At 34.0% G+C, this 22,788-nt stretch overlaps 2 protein-coding genes across 3 annotated transcripts; both read right to left on the minus strand.

Annotated features, from left to right (window-relative positions):
• Positions 1–1,469: 1,469 nt before the first annotated feature.
• On the minus strand, positions 1,470–14,777 carry LOC143044859 (actin, cytoplasmic 1-like). Of its 2 annotated transcripts, none has more exons than XM_076217060.1 (2): positions 14,596–14,777; positions 1,470–2,604 (listed from the first exon to the last, which is right to left on the minus strand). In XM_076217060.1, the coding sequence occupies exons 1-2, from the start codon at positions 14,716–14,718 to the stop codon at positions 1,600–1,602; spliced, it is 1,128 nt and encodes a 375-aa protein (XP_076073175.1). In that variant the 5' UTR covers positions 14,719–14,777; the 3' UTR covers positions 1,470–1,599. The 2 variants fall into 2 exon arrangements, with proteins under 2 accessions (XP_076073175.1, XP_076073173.1); XM_076217058.1 differs by lacking the exon at positions 1,470–2,604 and adding an exon at positions 9,923–11,067.
• Positions 14,778–18,408: 3,631 nt separating this feature from the next.
• Positions 18,409–20,580, minus strand: LOC143044860 (actin, cytoplasmic 3-like). The gene is made up of 2 exons (XM_076217061.1): positions 20,330–20,580; positions 18,409–19,431 (listed from the first exon to the last, which is right to left on the minus strand). The coding sequence occupies exons 1-2, from the start codon at positions 20,447–20,449 to the stop codon at positions 18,427–18,429; spliced, it is 1,125 nt and encodes a 374-aa protein (XP_076073176.1). The 5' UTR covers positions 20,450–20,580; the 3' UTR covers positions 18,409–18,426.
• Positions 20,581–22,788: the final 2,208 nt, after the last annotated feature.

Consider the following 22,788-nt stretch of genomic DNA (forward strand, 5'->3'; position numbering starts at 1 on the left):
CACAAATTTTACAAAGATCTTCCTGCCAATGGAGAGGTTCCTGATAATCTACCGGACCCGGATGTAGAGGAAGAAGAACAGGACTCAGAACAAGAGTGATAGATTGCATATATGCTTCAAGCTTTAACATTTTAAAAATTCTGATCAATATAGTCAATTCAGTAATTCTTACAAAAATATCTTACAAATTTACATATTGTTTAACGATATTTCTATCAATATATCAATAATGATGTTTGTTTCAATTCATTAATTGATTATCTTATATTGGATATTGCGTTGTGGTCTTTATTTTTAAGATAAAATAATGATAAATTTTAATTGCCAACATAAGTTATTTCTTTATAACAGGTTATGGCATATTTTGTAAAAAATAAACAAATTTATTTGTAATGCCAAAAAAACATAATGCCTGTTATTGTATTCTGTCATACAAATTACTGTTTGATAAGATAAATTTTGATATGTCAAAAACAATTATCTTCTGTTAAATGATTAAGGCACTACTACCAGCATTTTTTTCATATTTAACGTAACAGCCAAAAGGTCATAATGGTACTTACCGTGTTATGGTACTATCATACCATATTTTTAAACATGGATATTTGATTGCATCAATACTGTATCACCCGTAACTTGGTTTTGGCAATTGTGTTTTCAATGTTATACTATGTTTTATTATGTCTCAAACAATTTGAAGCAATAAATCAATTGTCTTACTTATTTTGTTCTTATGTATTTGATAATTTGTTAGCAAACATTGAAACTGAAATACAAAATCATTTATTTACATGTAATAACTTTTAAAGTACCCATAAAACTTAAAAACATGCCGTCTGAAAAATGCTATATTTTCAGTTATTTGGTTGTGGCATTAACCCAACGATATATATATAAAATCGATGTCAATTAAACAAATCTTGCAGCAAGTTTGACCCCCCCCCCCCCACAACTATTTGAATCGTGATCATTTAATTCAAAATTTATATAATTTGCTAAAATGGTATTTCGACGACAAACATTGGTTTTTTTTACTCCACCACTTCGACTTGTCTTTCAATATTTTTAACATGTTAAGGGATAGGGGCAATTTTACCCCAATGTTCGTTTACACAGTTAGATGAAGTTACATTTGTGCGGTTTGCAGATTGTAATATTCTCTTTGGCTACTGATTAATTTTTCAACCCTCGTCGTCCTATTTATTCATTAAAAATTTTGCCTAGGAAAATTTTTGCCTAGGAAGTTCAGCTCATGATGCTTTACATATCAAGTTTTCTATCGTGTTCTCACAGTTAATTATCTCTCGACTCCCCTCCCCAAAATGCAGTCTTTATATTTTGATTGTTTGTTAACACGATTAGAAAAAAACGTCCCTCCAATAACTGCAAACCACCGTCTAGTGAATTTCTAATAATTCGAACTTCTGGAACACATAAAATTAAAAAAAAACGATGTCACACATCAAACATTTTGTTTTATCATTCATTCGAATTTTTACAATTACATAATATATATTTAATTCCATTAACAGTTCTGTTGTGATTTAATATCGGTCATATATACATGTACTTTCATTTAGCTTCTATCCTTATAACAGCTTAGAAACATTTTCTATGCACGATACTTGGACCGGCTTCGTCGTACTCTTGTTTGCTGATCCACATCTGCTGGAAAGTCGAGAGCGAGGCTAATATTGATCCTCCTATCCATACGGAATACTTCCTTTCCGGAGGTGCAATGATTTTAATTTTCATGGTGCTTGGTGCCAAAGATGTGATTTCTTTCTGCATTCTATCGGCAATACCGGGATACATTGTTGACCCTCCTGACAGGACGGTGTTGGCATATAGATCTTTTCGAATATCCACGTCACATTTCATTATAGAGTTGTAGGTAGTTTCATGAATTCCGACAGACTCCATACCCAAAAAGGATGGCTGAAGCACAGCCTCTGGACATCTGAATCTTTCATTTCCAATTGTAATAACTTGTCCATCTGGTAGTTCGTAGCTCTTTTCTAGCGACGATGAAGACGCCGCGGTGGACATTTCTTGTTCGAAATCTAGAGCCACATAACAAAGCTTTTCCTTTATATCTCTTACAATTTCTCTTTCAGCGGTAGTTGTGAACGAATATCCCCTCTCTGTTAAGATCTTCATCAAATAATCAGTTAAGTCTCGCCCAGCTAAGTCTAGACGGAGGATAGCGTGGGGAAGTGCATAACCTTCATAGATTGGAACCGTATGTGTGACACCATCACCAGAGTCCAGCACTATCCCTGTGGTTCTACCAGACGCGTATAAGGAAAGAACAGCTTGTATGGCTACATATGTGGCTGGAGAGTTAAACGTTTCAAACATAATTTGTGTCATCTTTTCTCTGTTGGCTTTTGGATTGAGCGGAGCTTCTGTAAGCAATGTTGGATGTTCCTCTGGTGCGACTCTCAATTCATTGTAGTAAGTGTGATGCCAGATCTTTTCCATATCATCCCAGTTTGTGACTATACCATGTTCAATTGGATATTTCAAAGTGAGGATGCCCCTTTTACTTTGTGCTTCATCTCCTATATGACAATCTTTATGGCCCATTCCAACCATCACTCCCTGTAAAAATATAAAGAAACGGTTTACCAAAGTGTTATAAATAAAGAAGTACTTGATTTAACAAGACCAAAAACTTGGTCCAGACCTTCGTCGCTGCATGCAATTAATTGAGGTATTATGTATACTGGAGCATAACTGAATGTTAACTTTCACTTCTGAAATATTGCGTCAAATCAAAGCAGCGTTTTAAAAAATGTTCATTATTTTTTTAAAGTCTTGCAGATATTGCTTTCATAACCTTTATTATATTTATAAAAAAAAAGATGTGGTATGATTGCCAATGAGACAACTCTCCACAAGAGACCAAAAATGACACAGAAATTAACAACTATAGGTCACCGTACGGCCTTCAACAATGAGCAAAGCCTATACCGCATAGTCAGCTATAATAATAAAAGGCCCCGAAATGACAATGTAAAACAATTCAAATGAGAAAACCAATGGCCTTATTTATATAAAAAAAAAACAAAAAATGAATTAAAAACAAATATGTAACACATAAACAAACGACAACCACTGACCAATTTGGGCAATTTTCGAAAACATACATGTTAATGTCAATGGTTGTTGTCTGTAATACTTTTTTTTTATTAATCAGACATTCGTCTTATCTCCCGTCGGAATGGTTGTTTGACACTAATTTTCGTAATCCAACGAGACTACTGGCATAAATCGTATAAAAATACCAGAGATATTCAAACTCACAAAACCCGAGAGCCGTGGTGTAGTGGTTAGTGCATCGGACTACTAACACAAAGGTTCCTGGTTCGATTCCCGTTCCGGAATGAAAATTTCAGGGACTGAATTTTCGGCCCTCCCTTGACACCATTTGCGAGGATGATAGTCCGTCGGAAGGGGACGATAAATGGCTGACCCGTGTTAAGAGAGAGCCATATCTCTTGCACGTAAAAGACACCCTTGTAGATTTGGGCCATTTCAAAAACAATGAGGTTTTTTACTTTTTGTGGTATATTTTTATATTAGTTAAGTTTAGAATTATAACACAGGTGTTATAAAATGCAGGATAGTCAGGGCTAGCTTGCTGCTAAGTTTCATGAAGATATCTCAAACCACTTCAAAGAAATGTTTTAAAAACAGGCCATTTTTGTCAGGAGTGTGACGCTTTTAGCGTGACATTTAAAAAATTAGAAATTTTCAAAGTAGTATTGAAAAAAGTGGATCGTTTTTATGCTAAACTGAAATATTTCTGGTAGTTGCTACATTATTAGTCTTAAATATTTTTGTAATTTTGTCCAATAAAATTTTATAATAAGTAAACACTGACCTTTATTGTGAAGGTATGTACAAAAAATAAAGTCTTTCAAAAAATGACACTTTTAAAATTAAAGCTTCCTTGTAACCATGTTTTAAAGTCCAATAATGTCAGTATGTGAAATAAGTTTGTATTGGTATATTAGCACTATAATTAAGGGTATGTTGGTGCTCTAAATCACATATTTTATTGTTTTAATGGACACCAAAGAGAGGCACCCAAAAATGTCAGGAGTGTGACAACTGTCTTTAAACATCTACCAAAGAATACATAGGACTTAAATATTTTCTTCTTCTTTATTTTTCAGAAGTGGCTGTTTCAAAGAGAAGAAAAAAATTTATTACAACTGTGATATGTTTATATCATAGATGTGGGAGTGCATTATATATGTCAGGAGTGTGACGCTTTTTTTAAGGCATTTTCTGCCAATTCATAATTTCACAAGGACAAGTTCCACAAGTTTCTTTGTGTTAGAAATGTTGAAACCAAGTTATATTCCTATCATTTACCTCTTAAATGTGTTATTTATCATGATTGTTTTGGCACAATAAGTTTTAATTAGTCATTTTTCTATTTTTTGTGCACAGTAATGCAAATTTATCAAAGGAAATAAGTGTGTACAACTATAATATCATATAGGAAAGTGAGGAAATGAATTTTGTACAAATTAGAACAATTATTTGATTTAAAATGGTATATTTAAAGATGTTTCAAGGATTAACCATTCAGATGTAATTCGTCACACTCCTGACATGAATTTAACAATTTAAGAAAAATATGAAAATTAGCTTTATTTTTAGGACAGATAATTGAAAGACAGCTAGTAAAATGAAGAAACTTTTGGTAAAACTTCCATTCCTTAAAACATCTACTAGATTTGCTGAAATAAGCAGGGCAAAATTCTCTAGAAGAAAGCAATCAAAGAAAGAGACTTCGAAAGAGAGAACCCGCAAATACTGGCTGAATCTGAAATTAAAAGATGATCAGAGGAAGTTGGACCATCTTTAACAAAATAAAAACCTATAAAACCAAGCTAACAAAAAAAGGCTTAAAGAAAGAAGAACTTTGAATTCCAAATTTGATAAACAATATAAAGAAAAACAAAGGCAGTGGCAGAGAAACAGTAGAAAAAAGGAAGAAAGATGAAAAAGAAGTTGGGTTGAATAAGGACTTAGAATCGAACAAAAACAGCTCAAAAATTCAAATGAGAACAGATCTGTGACTGTGTCAGATTCCAGATCTACAGTGAGAAAACCTCCACAACACACAAGAAAACAACTGCTTATGAATGATCTCGTCTAGAAGGCCCTTTCTTCTTGGTGTAGCATTTTTTATGATGTGTTTCAAAGTACTTGTCCAAGCATTTGGGTTTTGTGGCAGTTGTTTTCTTGTGTGTTGTGCAGTTTTCTACTGTTTCTCTGCCACTGCCTTTGTTTTTCTTTATATTGTTTATCAAATTTGGAATTCAAAGTTCTTCTTTCTTTAAGCCTTTTTTTGTTAGCTTGGTTTTATAGGTTTTTATTTTGTTAAAGATGGTCCAACTTCCTCTGATCATCTTTTAATTTCAGATTCAGCCAGTATTTGCGGGTTCTCTCTTTCGAAGTCTCTTTCTTTGATTGCTTTCTTCTAGAGAATTTTGCCCTGCTTATTTCAGCAAATCTAGTAGATGTTTTATGGAATGGAAGTTTTACCAAAAGTTTCTTCATTTTACTAGCTGTCTTTCAATTATCTGTCCTAAAAATAAAGCTAATTTTCATATTTTTCGTAAATTGTTAAATTCATGTCAGGAGTGTGACGAATTACATCTGAATGGTTAATCCTTGAAACATCTTTAAATATACCATTTTAAATCAAAATAATTGTTCTATTTTGTACAAAATTCATTTCCTCACTTTCCTATATGATATTATAGTTGTACACACTTATTTCCTTTGATAAATTTGCATTACTGTGCACAAAAAATAGAAAAATAACTAATTAAAACTCATTGTGCCAAAACAATTATGATAAATAACACATTTAAGGGGTAAATGATAGGAATATAACTTGGTTTCAACATTTCTAACACAAAAAAACTTGTGGGACTTGTCCTTGTGAAATTATGAATTGACAGAAAATGTCTTAAAAAAAGCGTCACACTCCTGACATATATAATGCACTCCCACATCTATGATATAAACATATCACAGTTGTAATAATTTTTTTTCTTCTCTTTGGAATAGCCACTTCTGAAAAATAAAGAAGAAGAAAACATTTAAGTCCTATCTATTCTTTGGTAGATGTTTAAAGACAGTTGTCACACTCCTGACATTTTTGGGTGCCTCTCTTTGTATTTTTTTTTAAATGGCCCTAAAAAGAAAGTCCTGTTCTATGGCAAAAGATATCAGTAATTGAAATCAATGATATAGCAATGTGTTAAGTGATTTTTTGTGAAAGTTTAAAGCATTTTTCAATCTTTGTAACATATGTCAGGAGTGTGACAAAATACTGAAAAATAGAAGGCTTTTTCTATATACAATTACATAAAAACGGTACAATGAAATGACATTTTTTTTTTGCAAATGATCACAAAAACTCAGGGCTTTCAAAGTTTACTATTTTAACTGAAATATATTAAGATTCTTTTTATTGGCAAAAACTTCAATCACTAGTTATTATTATTTTTTTCAAATTAAGCTATTCAATTTGATTGTTATTATATGATTTAGCAGAAAAGATGGAAATTTTGGTTTTAAAATTTTTCTTTTTCTATTGACTTTCATTTGGAAAAGGTTTGAGCAATGTTTTTTTAACTGTTTTATTACCAAACTTGTTTATAAGTAGTATGGTTTCTGTTCAAATTTTTTGAGATGTATGTTATTAAAATTTAAGATTATTCAATGTGTCTGTTTCATTCTGCCTGAAACTTTGGAATTATAAAATTTAAAGTATCGGTAATAGGGTAAGACAAAAAGAAATACAAAGTATTGAGTTTGAAATTGGACCCCCCATGTCACACTTTTGCCTCATTTTTTTTTAAATAGCCCATTTCAAAAAAGAGCAGGCTAATGCCGCTACAAGGCAGCACTCGCACCCACAAAGTGGCCGGATTAATATAAGTTGCAAAACTTGTTTCCCGATCCACTATAAATAAATATGTTTAAATAACTCACAAAACCGACAAAAAAACGAAAAACTACCAAAAGACCAACAGTACACAAAATGCAATATAGAAAAAAACATAGACCGAGAAACATGAACCCCACCAAAACCTTGCTTGATCTCGGGTGCTCCGGAATGTAAAGCAGATGTTGCTTCACATGTGGCAGGTACCCTTCGTGTTAAAATGTTAAAATTTCGCACGCTTTCATTGGCAGTCATACCACATCCCAATCTTATTAAAATAAGTTCTCATCACTTGCTCCTCGATTTTTTATATGTCACACGGCGACATATAAAACATCGAGGAGCAAGTGATGAGAACTTATTTTAATAAGATTGACCACATCCCTTAATTATATATTTTTTTGAATAACAAGATACGACACTTTTGGCAAAGCACTATCATATCATATCGGTTTTAATTGAGACCCCCGCCCCTAAAAAAAATATACCTTAATACTGTTTGTTTTGATTTCTGCAGAACCTGCGGATTCTTCCGCGAGGCACATGAACCTAAAGACTTTGTGAGCAGCTTTTAGGGCTTGTTAACTTGTTCTTTTTACTTATCGTAAAGAGCCTGTGTCGCTCACCTGTCTATTTGCATATTAAACAAAGGACACTCTCCAACATTGTAGACGAGAATAGACTTCATGACAAAAATCTCTATTTTGTTGATCTTGTAGATATAGGAAGATGTGGTATGAGTGTCAATGAGACAACTCTCCAGCTTGTAGTCTGGTAAGCTTCTCTGTATCTTCTTTAGATTTTGCTCAAAACACAAGATGGTAAAAAAATCCTCATTTATAGGACGGAGTCGAATAATCTCCATGGAAATGAGATATGACAATGCTTATACTAGTATGCAACTGCATACCAAATATCATTGACCTTCATCTAGTGGTTCCCCATCAACTGACCTAATCACAAACTAATACATGTAAACTAAGCAAGTGTTGCAACGTCAATAGACCATGGCTGAGAGGGCAGGGCCAAATAATCTCCATGGAAATGAGATGAGCCAATGCTTATACAACTGTATACCAAATAGCATATAACTACCACTAATTCTGTGGTTCACCACCAAACTAGTACAGTGTTGACAACGCCGCCGCCACTTCAAAAATCAGCACACCTAAACTATGTCTCGCTTTTTGACTCTGTCAAGATGTTAGACATTAACTATAAAGTGAAATTACTCTTTAAGGGATCAATTGACCAGTTAAATAATGTTGACCTTAAGTTCTTTCACTTTGTAGACCTTACTTTGTTCAATCTAATTAAAAACCGATCTCTCATCGCTCCTGTTTCTGATATGTCGCGTGGGAGATCTAACGAAACCGGCTTTGAGGTCACATGTGAGTGAACTAAGTCATGAATTTATAAAGATATGCAAATGAGTTGACGACCTATTAATAAGCCAATCAAAAAAGTTTATGAATTATTATGACTGACGATTTCGTCGTAAATAAAATGAGTTACATCCCTTTGCCTTACGTTAAACTTCCAAGATCGTGGAAGACTCAATTTCATTGGTCGAAAAAGACACACCTACGAGGTCACTCACATGTGACCTCAAAGTGGGTTTCGTTAGATCTCCCATGCGACATATCAGAAACAGGAGCGATGAGAGATCGGTTTTTAATTAGATTGTACTTTGTTGTACATAATGGCTGTTAACAGTTTTCTCTATGTATAATAATATTGAAGAGAATACCAAAATACTAGTACTGCAAAATTTTCTTAAAATTACTAATTCAGGGGCAGCAACCTAAAAAACAGGGTTGTCAGATAATTTCAGGCCAAATTGATCTGGACCCGATGAACAATTTTCCCGAAAATGCTTTGGTTTCGGAGATAAAAATCAAAACATGTTAACCCTTATGTTCTATTTTAGACAAGGCGGCCATCTTGGTTGACGGGCCAATTCATCGGACATATGTTTTTAAACCAGAAACTCCAATGATGATTTTTGCAAAAGTTAACGACGGACGCCAACTTATAACATACTCCACTCATTGTCATTGGGCAATCAAAATCTCAGATTCCTAAGTTAAAAGACTCATCCGTCTTCAAAACTTAACCGATAAAAAAATCTTGTGGATATGTGCATCTACATATTATGTCCTTATTATCAACAAAGTTTCATAAAATTATGTTGTTCGATTTCAGAGGAGCTATGATGACAAACTGGCATGTAGTATATTTAGGCCAAAATTGTAAGTTAAAGGGGCATAACTCCTAAGAAAAATCAGTCATATATGTCCAGTAGCTATGCTTAGACTTGTTACTATATAATTTCCTTATTTAATATCTAGTCATGAAATTCTGTTCTTTGGTTTCAGAGGAGTTGTGATGACAAAAACAGGACTGATGGGTTAAAAACATTATACATATACTTTTAAGCATATCATAGTTCGCGAAAAGTGGTGGTCCTAAGGTTTGACTGCCAGATGTTTTAAAGAATCTACACAATTTTGCAATAGAAATAAGAGGACCAGCAGATTTTCTTCAAGGACCTCCAGGGAAAAAAGATTTTGCGAACTCTGGCATATGAAGAATGATGTTTAGCTTGTTCATACTATAATATCGGTGAACATGAAGTCAACCTCCGCCTTGCTTTTCAGTTTGTTTAGTTTTCATCATACATTTTTTTTATCAATTTTCCAGAATTCAAGATTCTTACAATTCCTTATTTTACGGATAATATTCTTTCGACTCCCCTCCAAAAAAAATGAAATCATCGTTCGTTTATACAATTGAATTAGCTACCCCTTTTTCTTTGTTTTTAATTGAGCCTTTAAAGTTAACTAGTCAATATTTCTGTACAACAACTGAAAACAAGGTCAAGTGAATTTCTAATATTTCAATGTACACACAAAATTAAAAAAAAACAAAAAAACAATGTCAATACAATTTGTTATATAATTCATTCTAATGTTTTACAGTTTGACGATATATATTACATTTCTTTATCTATTTTAAAATTCTTCTGTTACATAATATTAGTCATGCGCAAAGCTATTTCTGTCCCTTAAAATATCGTCCTAGAAACATTTTCTATGCACGACACTTGGTCCTGCTTCGTCGTACTCTTGTTTGCTGATCCACATCTGCTGGAAAGTCGAGAGCGAGGCTAAGATTGATCCTCCAATCCATACGGAATACTTTCTCTCTGGAGGTGCAATGATTTTGATTTTCATGGTGCTTGGTGCCAAAGATGTGATTTCTTTCTGCATTCTGTCGGCAATTCCGGGATACATTGTGGATCCTCCAGATAGAACAGTGTTTGCATATAGATCTTTTCTAATATCCACGTCACATTTCATTATAGAGTTGTACGTAGTTTCATGAATTCCGACAGACTCCATGCCCAAAAAGGACGGCTGAAGAACAGCCTCTGGGCATCTGAATCTTTCATTTCCAATTGTAATAACTTGTCCATCTGGTAGTTCATAGCTCTTTTCCAGCGCCGATGATGATGCCGCGGTGGACATTTCTTGTTCGAAATCTAAAGCTACATAACAAAGCTTTTCCTTTATATCTCTCACAATTTCTCTTTCAGCTGTAGTTGTGAACGAATATCCCCTCTCTGTTAAGATCTTCATCAGATAATCGGTTAAATCCCGCCCAGCTAAATCTAAACGCAGGATAGCATGGGGTAGAGCATAACCTTCATATATTGGAACTGTATGTGTGACACCATCACCAGAGTCTAGCACTATCCCTGTTGTTCTTCCAGACGCGTATAACGACAGAACGGCTTGTATGGCTACATATGTGGCTGGCGAGTTGAAAGTCTCAAACATAATTTGTGTCATCTTTTCTCGGTTGGCCTTTGGATTGAGCGGAGCTTCTGTAAGTAATGTTGGGTGTTCCTCTGGTGCTACTCTCAGTTCATTGTAGTATGTGTGGTGCCAGATCTTCTCCATATCATCCCAGTTTGTGACGATACCATGTTCAATTGGATATTTCAAAGTGAGGATGCCCCTTTTACTCTGTGCTTCATCTCCTACATAGCAATCTTTCTGGCCCATTCCAACCATAACTCCCTGAAAAAAATATGGAGAAACTTATAAAAATGGTATATACCACCTATTTAACAATAAGATGTGATTAAATTGCCAGCGAGTCAGCTCTTCACGTGATGACGTAAAAAATGCAACTGTAAAGTATATCACTGTACTGACTTCAAAGAGCAAAACCCAATACCCACTAGGCACTATAAGTATATCCTGGGACAGTTGTGTAGCAGTACTAAATTTAAATAAACAACAGTTGAAACTACAGAAATCATTTGAAAAGGACATAACCTATCCGATTGATACCAGCTTTCACGCTTTTGAGTCTAAACGCTCATTTTATTTGAAAATAATTTGGCAAAACATTCCAGTTATAATACCACTAACACAGAAAGAAGATTCTAGTCCTATGACATCGGGAACTCCCAAATTGTATGAAGTTGTTTTGTACTCCTATTCGAGGAAATCTTAAGGAAAAAAAATAACCATTACACGATAATTTACACATATTTTTTAAATATAACATAACAAATTGACATCACACATACCTAGAAAATCTGATTGCACGTGCTCGCTATCTATTTTCATTGATATTTATATCAGGTAATAATACCGTCGGCAGTCTTCGGAGTTAATATCGATGGATAATAAGGTGGAGTCACAGAGTGTCTGATCTAAAAATACGCACGAAACTGGTACGTTTTAGCGAGCACGTATATTGTTAATTGTTTCACTTGGATATTTTGGAATTTTGGATATTCGTCTAAGTATGTTGTAAAGAAAATATGAGAATTTTGGGTCAAATCGGTAAATTGAATCTAATTAAAATTAGATCGAAATCGGTGAAGAACATGCATTTGACAGCTAATGCCCTTTCATGGGGTGTCCAAATAATCACATAATCACAATTGTTTTGCCATTATAATCAAAAAGTCCCAAACATTATTTTTTAAGTCACTATAAAAACAGCCAAGTAATGTGACATTGTCATAATCAAAAACTTCACGAGGATGCTCTTTGTAAGATATTTCTAAACCATATAAATCGTACATTTTATTCAAAGATAACTTAAATTATGTCAGATATGTGAAATATACACACAAATACACAATGTCTTATTTTTATTATTAAGCCAGAGATAATTGCAGCAGTGAAACTATTTGTTGCATATTGATTTTTTCCCTGAAATTCATCGATCTAACTGCATACCAATACGTATAATTGGTCTGTTGATGTTCAAGTGACAATCTTCACAATGAACTGTTAGATCCACAGGCCAGGAAGTGAACTTTTGGACAAATTTAGTTAGATTCTGTTGGCCTGTTGATATAATTTTTACAGACCCAAGAGCAATTTTACAAGCCTGGGCTGCTGGGCCTGTGGTTCAGCGCGAAGACTGAAGTGATGTTTATAGCCAGTAAAAATTACATTAAAGTTTGCACCATAGGAATTTAGAATTATTACAAAGGAAACTTGTGCCCCCCCCCCCCCCCCCACATCCCCCTCCCCATAAGTTCGCTCTATAATATTATATAGTTTCACGTTGATGGTAAACATGCATATTTAGGGAAAATATGGAACATTGCTATTGGTACTATAGGGTTATTGCATGAATATTGGGGAATATTGTCCCGAGTAGAACTTTATATTGCACGAGCTTGCGAGTGTAATATTTGTTCTACGAGGGACAATATTCCCCAATATTCATGCAATAACCCTTTTATTGTATAGCAATATAATATTTGAAAGTCAAAATTTATTTAAACTAAGATTTTGTCGTTGATGACGTCATGAATTTTGAAGATTTATTGCACTAGTGCAATATTAGAATTTATTGCACGCTAACTTTTGGTTACTTTTTGTGGAGAATATTATATTGCTATACAATAAATATATATATTGTACAAATAAGTGATATATTGAAAAATCTAGAATGTATGATAATAAGGGGGAGGGACTATGGGGCTCACAAGAGGATCCTGTCATCAAACACTTTAGTTCGAGACGCAAAAATATTCAATAAATTAATTCTAAATTATAGTATAGATCGTTTAGATTTCATGGATGCATCGAAAATAGTTGTAAAATTGATTACTAGTATACCATATCTCCCCAGCATGTAGGTTTAGATGAATGAAATAAATTTTCGTAAAAATTAAAATGCCACTGCCATTTGCCACTGCCACTGGATGTTAAGCAACCAACAATCAATAACTCAATCTATCAATCAAGACAACAAATTCAGGGGAGATTGGCCAGTCTTTTTTTGAATAATTGATATGACGAGGCAGTGCGTGAATAAATCAATATCGTTTTATTAAAGTTCATTAGTATTAATATATTATTCTGATGATCGGCATTTATTTAAATTGGACCAAGATTGGCAAGAAGCACACAATAAGAACAAAACTATCCACCATGTTTTTTTTTTTCTCCGTAAGGTCTTTTTGGATTGTTGCCTTTGCATGTTTTGATATTCTCTGATAAGCAATGTTCATCCAATGTAGGGCATTTATTTTTATAATTAACTCTGTACGCCCATATGGGCAAATGGCTTAAAACATTATACATATTCAAATAATATCAAGGACTCCCTGCCCTCAGTCTTAGTGATTTATACTAATTATAGCTTATAGCCTTTATATTTTTCAGACGAAGCATGTTCATATAGATCACATTTATGTTACCTCACTGTATGAAAATATATGTAGTCCACCCTGAATTCAACGACAAAACATAGCATAATGAAAATAAGTCAATGATGTCAGGGTTCATGCCGTTAGTTTTCTCGTTGAATTGTTACATTATTGTATAGCGGACTATGGACTATGTGGTATGGGTTTTGCTCATTGCTGAAGCCCGTACGGTGACCTATAGTTGTTAATTTCTGTGTCCTTTGGTCTCTTGTGGAGAGTTGTCTCATTGGCAATCATACCACATCTGCTTTTTTATGCATCTTTAATGTAATGACAAAATACGCAAATTCCTTTTGCCGCGCAGAGAAATGATATATTAACAAATTTGTATACACAATTATTCCTTGGACTTTATCTTGCAGAAAATAAACAAACACTCTATTTTGGGAAATATATCGTTTAATACCAGGCATCAATTAAAATTGCCCTGTCCCCTCACCGCACCCCCACCCAACACCAAACAAAAAACATGCCATGCAAGCAGCTTGGCAAGTCTCAAACAAATTGAAATATCCTAATCTAGAATAGATCGTAACTTACAAGGCTATACCAAATAAAAATGCTTTCTTTCTCTGCACTATAATAACAGTTAAATTTGACTTATTTGTGAAGGAATTTGAGCACGTTGTCCTGTAAGATGGCTACAAAGGGGAATAACTCGCATTACGGCAATGAAAAACAATGCTCCATAGTTTGACAGTTGAAAATCAAAATATGTTCTGTATCAGATAAACTGGTGGGTATTTAGTTACTTTTGGTGACATCAAGTCAACTTAATGACTCGTGGCAAGCAAGTTACTTATAAATGTGAATTTGAGGATGGAAGTATTCAGATTTGAAAAGAAAAGTCTCAAATGCCAACCTGATGACGAGGACGTCCAACAATTGATGGAAACACTGCTCTTGGTGCATCATCTCCGGCAAATCCAGCTTTGCACATCCCAGATCCATTGTCAATAACGATTGCTGCAACGTCTTCGTCCATATTGTATGATTTGTTCCTTCCCGCGTGGCAACTTTTTGATGAATTTAATACAGATGGCGCTGTTTAATATTACCAAATATGGTCGCAACTAAGATTCTGCACTTTCATTGGACAAAGTAAAAATCTTTTCCAGGAAATGTGCATGGGGCTCTATATGGAAAATTTCAATCTAATTAAAATTATTTAACCCCTAAATTGCTCACCTTGATGTGCGACATATCAGAACGGGAGCAATTTAAGGATTAAAAATGTTAATTAGATTGAAAAAAATGTAATCATCATTTGTAATCTATTCATCTTGGAATAAAGAGAAAAAAGAAATTGAACATGTTTTAAATTTTCAGTTGTTCATATCGCCTGTTACTTTTTGCATTCCTTATTTTCACGGAGGGTCTGGGACTGTGACACAAACTGTTATCTACTGTGCCACGGTTATTGACTGTTTAGTTGGAGGTGGGATGATAGAACTTTATTTCGATAAACATATAATTGTCTTTATATAAAGACTTGAAGAACACGTACTTGTATTTTATGTCAATAAGTATATATATGTTCCTGCTTGGCGACATTTTTTTTGGCCCTTTCCTTTTTTTCCAATATCCGATATTTTTTCGTTTACTATAAATTTCTATTATTTTCGCGTTTTTCTGTATTATAATGAAGAACACATGATACATATACTACAAATAACTTGTATTTTCTATTTACTATCAATTCCAAGTTGACTATCCACAGCGGTCTGATATACTATCATGACTCTCTATTCTGAGATCTCTATAATATATCAGTGACCGCTGTAGATATTAAACTTGGAATTGATAGTTGATCATAGCAAAATAAAGTTATTTCTAGTATATATGTATGTTCACATTCTGTGTTCACATTAAATAGTAAAACGCAGTTATGTTCATATTAAACTGTAAAACGCAAAACTAATTGAAATTAATGGAAAACAAAAAATAACGGAAAGGGTAAGGCTAAACAAATTGTCCTGTCCGCAATTACTTATGATAAGCCCAATTTAAAATGACAGTCAAGACATTAACAACTATAGGTGACCGTACGGCCTTCAACAATGAGCAAAGCCAATACCGCATAGTCATGCAGCTCAAAAGGCCCCGTAATGGCAAAATGGAATACAATTCAAACGAGAAAACCATGTACCAAAACGGAAAAAAATATATAACTCAACAACAAACGACAACCACCGAATTACACCGAGGTTCCTGACTTGGGACAGACAAATACATACATAATTTGGCGGGGTTAAACCTCAGTGATAGCGAGATTGACAACCCTCCCCCGAACCTGTAACAGTATATACTAGTAACATATAAGAACGAACTATAACACTCAGTTAAAAAAAGTCTTAACTCATAAGATTGATACAAATAGAAAAACGAAAACACAAATTAAAGTGGACGTGAACGAGTACTTCTTGTACATACCAACAACAAAAAGTCACTTAGTACAGATTTGAGCGTACATGTAATTACTGACAGTTATTCCAAAGCAAATAACAACTGATAAAAAAAATCATGCATCTAAGACTAAAGTATCATTCAGGACAGTACACATCCAACATCCAACGTTTTTAGTATAAAGACATAATTAACAGTCGGAGAAAAACATGACCTTGTGCAATGCCATGATACATGAATCGACAGATACTAGTAGCAGAGCCATGAATGTGCATTTGTGTATAACATTAATATTAATACCAAAACTGGAGACTCTAAAGAGCCTTGTCGCTCACCTTGGTATACGTACATATTAAACAGGACACAGGTGGATTCATGACAAAATTGTGTTTTGGTGATGGTGATGTGTTTGTAGATCTTACTTTACTGAACATTCTTGCTGCTTACAATTATCTCTATCTATAATGAACTTGGTCCAGTAGTTACAGTTGAAAATATTTTGTAAAAATTTACCAAAATTTATGAAAATTGTTAAAAATTGACTATAAAGGGCAATAACTCCTTAAGGGGTCTATTGACCATTTTGGTCATGTTGACTTATTTTTAGGTCTTACTTTGCTACATACATTATTGCTGTTTACAGTTTATCTCTATCTATAATAATATTCAAGATAATAACCATAAGCAGCAAAATTTTCTTAAAATTACCAATTCAGGGGCAGCAACCCAACAACGGGTTGCCTGAATGGTCTGAAAATTTCAGGGCAGATAGATCTTGACCAATGATATCCTGTCAGATTTGCTCTAAATGCTTTTGGCAGCCAAAAACTGCATTTAACCCTATGTACTATTTTTAGCAATATCGGCCATCTTGGTTCGCAGGCGGGGTCATCGGACACGATACCCTAATGATGATTGTGGACAAGTTTGATTAAACTTGTCTTTGTAGTTTCAGAGGAGAAGATGTTTGTAAAAGTTTACAAAAATTTACGAAAAATTGTTAAACTATAACGGGCTATAACTCCATTTTGGTCATGTTGACTTATTTGTAGATCTTACTTTGCTGAACATTATTGCTGTTTACAGTTTATCTCTTATCAATAATAATATTCAAGATAATAACCAAAAACGGCAAAACTTCCTTAAAATTACCAATTCAGGGGCAGCAACATAACAACGGGTTGTTTGATTCATCTGAAAATTTTAAAGCAGATAGAAGCTGACCTGATAAACAATTTTACCCCACGTCAGATATGTTCTAAATGCTTTGGTTTCAGAGATGTAAGCCAAAATCTACATTTTACCCCTATGTTCTATGTTTAGCCATGGCGGCCATCTTGGTTGGTTGGCCGGGTCACCGGACACGTTTGTTAAATTAGATATCCCAATGATGATTGTGGCCAAGTTTGGTTAAATTTGGCCCAGTAGTTTCAGAGGAGAAGATTTTTGTAAAAGTTAACGACTACGGCCGTCGACGACGCCGGACGCCAAGTGATGAGAAAATCTCACTTGGCCCTTTGGGCCAGGTGAGCTAAAAAAAAAACAATATTCAAAGATCTAATCACAGTGTTGAATTGGTAACCTTTTCGAATAAGTTTATTTTAAAGATCGCTAAAATTACCCACATCATTTCAAAATTTCTGTTCTCTCCGTAAAAATGACCAGGCGAAACATGACATCAAATTAATAATACATATAATAAAATCATGACGTAGTGGCGATTGACTTATAGTATCTGTAAACAATTGTCACTTACAACCTTATACTAAAGTTGCAATTAGTTGATTCACTAGCAATCATACCACATCTCTTAAATTTTATTCTTATTCTTATCACGAAACTAAACTTGACTTACAAAACATTAAATTGCGGTAGATGACTTGGACTTAAAGTTGACCCAATCATGGCTTATATCATCAATATGAGAATGGAACTAATCACGAAAACTTAAAAAAGAGAACTTAAGAATGCGAAACTTTGTTAATGTCAAAGTCAAACTTTTTATTGATATAAAATCCAAAATCTGGATTGTCATCAACACATAAATAAACAAACAATAATCATTACAATATTTGTTATGAGTGCTCAGTATTGCTTTTTCAGAACGTTTTCTTGTGAAAAGCGTCCTTACAGAGATCATTCCAATATGTTAGAAAATTTATATTCACAAGTTATGAAAATTTAGTTTTTTAAGTAAACACCAAAACAAAATTTAGAACAGATTTATTTGAACGATCTTAGTAGTTCTTATCTTCTTTTTCTCCAAAAGAAAACAAATTCACTGCTTTTAAAAGCATTTTCTATGTACAATACTTTTACCGCATTCCACATATTCCCTTTTACCAATCCACATGTCCTCAAATGTGGACAAAGATGCTAAAATAGATCCCCCAATCCATACCGAATATTTTCTCTCTGATGGAGCAATGACATTTACAGCCATGTTTTGAGGGGCTAAATGTCCAATGTCTGATTTAAGTCTCCCTGACATCCCGTCATAGAGTGTCGTTCCCCCAGATAATACTATATTGGAGAAGAGGTCTTTCCGAACATCAACGTCACACTTTACAATTGAATTATACACAGATTCGTGAATTCCGAATGCCTCCATTCCTATAAAAGATGGTTGGAAAAGGCACTCGGTTGCACGGAATCTTTCGTTGCCAACGGATATGACTTCCCCGTCTGGTAGTTCGTAATGCGTCTCTAAATCCGTGGTTGTAACGGACCGAAGCATGTCCGCGTCATAATCTTCTGTAACAAAGCATAATTTTTCCTTGATGTCTCTAACAATTTCTCTTTCGGCCGAAGTTGTAAAGGAATAACCTCTTTCCGTTAAAATTTTGAGGAGGTAGTCGGTAATATCTCTTCCTGCTAAATCAAGTCTAAGCGTCGCGTGAGGTAGTGCGTATCCTTCATATATCGGTACAGCGTGCGTTACTCCATCACCAGAATCCAGTACTATCCCCGTTGTGCGCCCTGAGGAATACAATGAAAGCACGGCCTGGATAGCAACATAGCTTGCAGGAACACTAAAGGTTTCAAATAAAATTTCCATCATTTTTTCTCGGTTTACTTTCGGACTGAGAGGTGCTTCCGTCATCAAAACAGGGTGTTCATCCGGATATACACGGAGCTCGTGATAAAATGTATGGTTCCATATTTTTTCCATGTCGTCCCAGTTCGTCACTATTCCATGCTCTATTGGATATGTTAAAGAAAGAACACCACGGTAGGTTTGAGCCTCGTCTCCGACATAATAGTCTCGAATGTTCGCTCCTATCATTATTCCCTGAAAAATAACGCAAATTAAAGTTTTCACTATAGGAATTGGGCGATTGTTGTAATATAGCATCTTTTAAAGTATATATATGATAAGGAAAACCTTTCTTCATAACCTTAATAAATTCGATTTGAAAAAATGTTTTGGTTATGATATTACAAATAAGTTCTTCTGCGGACTTTAGTTGTCAATAATTACAGTACTTGTATTTTTGATTATAATACGTTATTTTGATTGACTTACATCAATCTTTCGTCATTCTGAAAGAAACCTTCATTTCATAATGAAATGTTCATATTCATGATATCGAGCTTCCACAATAAGGTACACAGGTATATAAATATTAGAAAAAAATGAAAGAAATCGCGGGTTTTCGTGGTTTTTACAACAACAAAATCACGGTACGTGCGCACATTTTAGAATGAAGCGCGCTCGCGCTATATACAAAATGTAATTCAGTCAACGCTTTTACAATTCAATAAATAAAGAAAAAGAAGAATTCAATTATTAAATGAATAAAATTATGAAACTAGCAGTCATGATTTTAGGAACTTGAATAAAAACGTTTGCTTATAAATATTATTTAGTATTTTTAGCTAGAGGGACAAATTGTGTATATTAAAAAAACTAAGGTTTCAACTCCCTCAAGCAAAGCTGACTTTAGGTGAATTTGGCTATTTATTTTACGTATTTTTTGTCATATAGCTCTTCAACGGTTTCGGTACTTATACATCCTTGGATTTCAAATGTTTGACTTTGAGCGTTCCTGATGGAGGTACATTCATAAAAGCGCTTCGTTCGCATGAAATTATTAAACGTGTTGTTTTCAATTTTTTATAACGGTAGATTTTTACATATCTCAGAACTAATTAGATTTAGAGAGTTTAATATTTAATGAATGACAAACCTGATGTTTCGGCCTTCCAACAATTGACGGAAAAACGGTGGTGGGGGCATCATCACCTCCATAGCCAGCTTTACACATACCCGACCCATTGTCTATAACCAGTGATGCTATATCATCCATTTTAACTAATGTAGAACCACACCCCAGTAATTGCAGGAAATCCTAAGACTCCTAATATCGATTATTGTGGATGTCAACTATAGTTTATATGATGTTGTCTTTTTCTTAATCACGCATTGATGAGCTGAATAAATGTTGATATCATGATCTGTCACACCTGAGAATCAATTCTATATCTATAGATCGAAATCGGAGATATATATCAATTTTATAGCAGACTTTGTAGATTTGCTTCTTATATTTGTCCAGAATTTATATGTTTGTCTATTTTGAAATCAGAGACAAACAAATGTATATAAAAGCAAGCAACATTTATAAAATATCACTTACATGCATAAGGATCATATTGATGTCGGTGTTTTTCCGTGTTTCAGATTTAACACGTTAAAATTACTAACACTTGAAAAGATAATTTAAACAAACAAAGAAATAAGGGATTTTATCCCCTTTTTCCAAACATATATATAAGCAGAATATTGAAAAATATTTCATTATAAGTGGTCATTTTGTTTTAATTTTGTCTTTCCTCGTTATATCTGACTTAATGTTCTACAAATCTTTACATAATAATTTTGTTATAAGCATCAACAAAATCACGGAATGAACTCAGGCGATCCGGAGGGGTAAGCAGTTCCTCCACAACTGGTATCATACACTTTGATGCGTCATACAAAATCAGTAGGTTACATTTGGGGGTAGGACGCGACAGGACTGTAGTAACCACAATTTGGAATATATCCGTCGTCATCTGTGAAATAGATATTCCAAAAGTCATGATTTCATCAGGTATTCTGGAATGTTGGTACATAGAAATCACAGATGGGAAGCTCAAATCATCTCTTTTGTCGAAAAGTTTTGTTTTCAACCAATCCTCATTGCCAATTTCTAGATGCAAGTCAAGATATGAGGCAGACTTAAATGTATGTTATCTCAAGTTCGATGGGAAAGTTGCGTTCAACAAGTCGCCTACTTTTGAATTATTTAGTCAAAGAGCACCATCTATAAAGCGGAGAGAGCAGAAAAAGGAAAGTGGTTACTTTTTTTCTTTCTTCCCAAGTTCCTATTAAGATAAGGCCATCCGCATATGAATAAAAGAACAAGTCGAGAAGTAAATGAAAACAGTTTGTTCTCGTGCAAAAACACATCTTCCAAACGTAACAAATCCAAACGTAACAAATATTGTGTCAATCAATAAATCAAGCATCTTATGTTTGGTTCAATTTTGTCAAAATAAGCTAAGAAACATAGGTGATGTATTATTCACATGCAATTCGACCTCCTTGAGTCCGTATTCATGCATCCTTCAATTTCATCCCCGAGTTAGAGACAGATTACGCACTAATATTCACTGGGGTAAAGCTGATGACCGTAACTGCATTCACGGTCATCCCAAGATGTCGGATGAAAAATTAGGTCAGTATCTGTATTGTCTGTTACAGTGTTTCTATATCATTTTCTTTACAAAGTATACATTGATACGATGTAAATTTATAAAAGATTCACACAGAAATTACAAATTATTACCGAAAAATGTTCAGGAAACGCGAAATTCAATTTGAAAAAATCGCTAAGATGTCCGTAAATCATTATCAAAATATTTTCAAGATGACCGTAACATAAAACAAGGATGACCGTGATTGGTAAACAGATGACCGTAACTTGTAAAAGATGACCGCAATTTGTAAAGATTGACTGTAATTTATAAAGGATGATTGTAACTTTTAAATGATGTCCCTCAATTCTAAGAATATCCGTATTTGTATTCATAGCTTTTTGTTGTGTTTGTCTCAATAGGGGCTTAGTTAGCGGATATAAACATGTTTCAACAATTTATTTTTAACTATTTGCCGTATTTTGAGTTCATGACAAATTTCTCGTAAACAATGAAATATTTATTGATAACGACTTTAAAATTTTAATACAAATTGACAGAGATACGACGAAAAGTTGAAGAAACAAGAATGCGTCCCTCTGATGTGTCTATAGTACATGCCTCATCTACACTATAATTTTCTATGTTCATTGGACCGTTAAAATCGGAAAAAACTGTTATTTGGCATTATGATTAGAAAGATCATATCATAGAAAATATGTGTACTAAGTTTCAAGTTGATTGTCATCAAAAACCTCCTCGACCAAAAACTTTAACCTGAGGTGGGACAGACGGACGAAAGATCAGACGAACGGACGAACAAACGAACGGACGCACAGACCAGAAAACATAATGCCCATGAATGGAGCATACAAAACACTAATCACACATATGAATATCCAGTAATCGAGCCTGTGTGTATGGTTCCAGAGGAAGCAGATTAAAATCTTAGTTTGTCTTTATGTAT

The sequence above is a fragment of the Mytilus galloprovincialis genome, chromosome 9, assembly GCF_965363235.1.
Source record: "Mytilus galloprovincialis chromosome 9, xbMytGall1.hap1.1, whole genome shotgun sequence".
Taxonomy (NCBI): domain Eukaryota; kingdom Metazoa; phylum Mollusca; class Bivalvia; order Mytilida; family Mytilidae; genus Mytilus; species Mytilus galloprovincialis.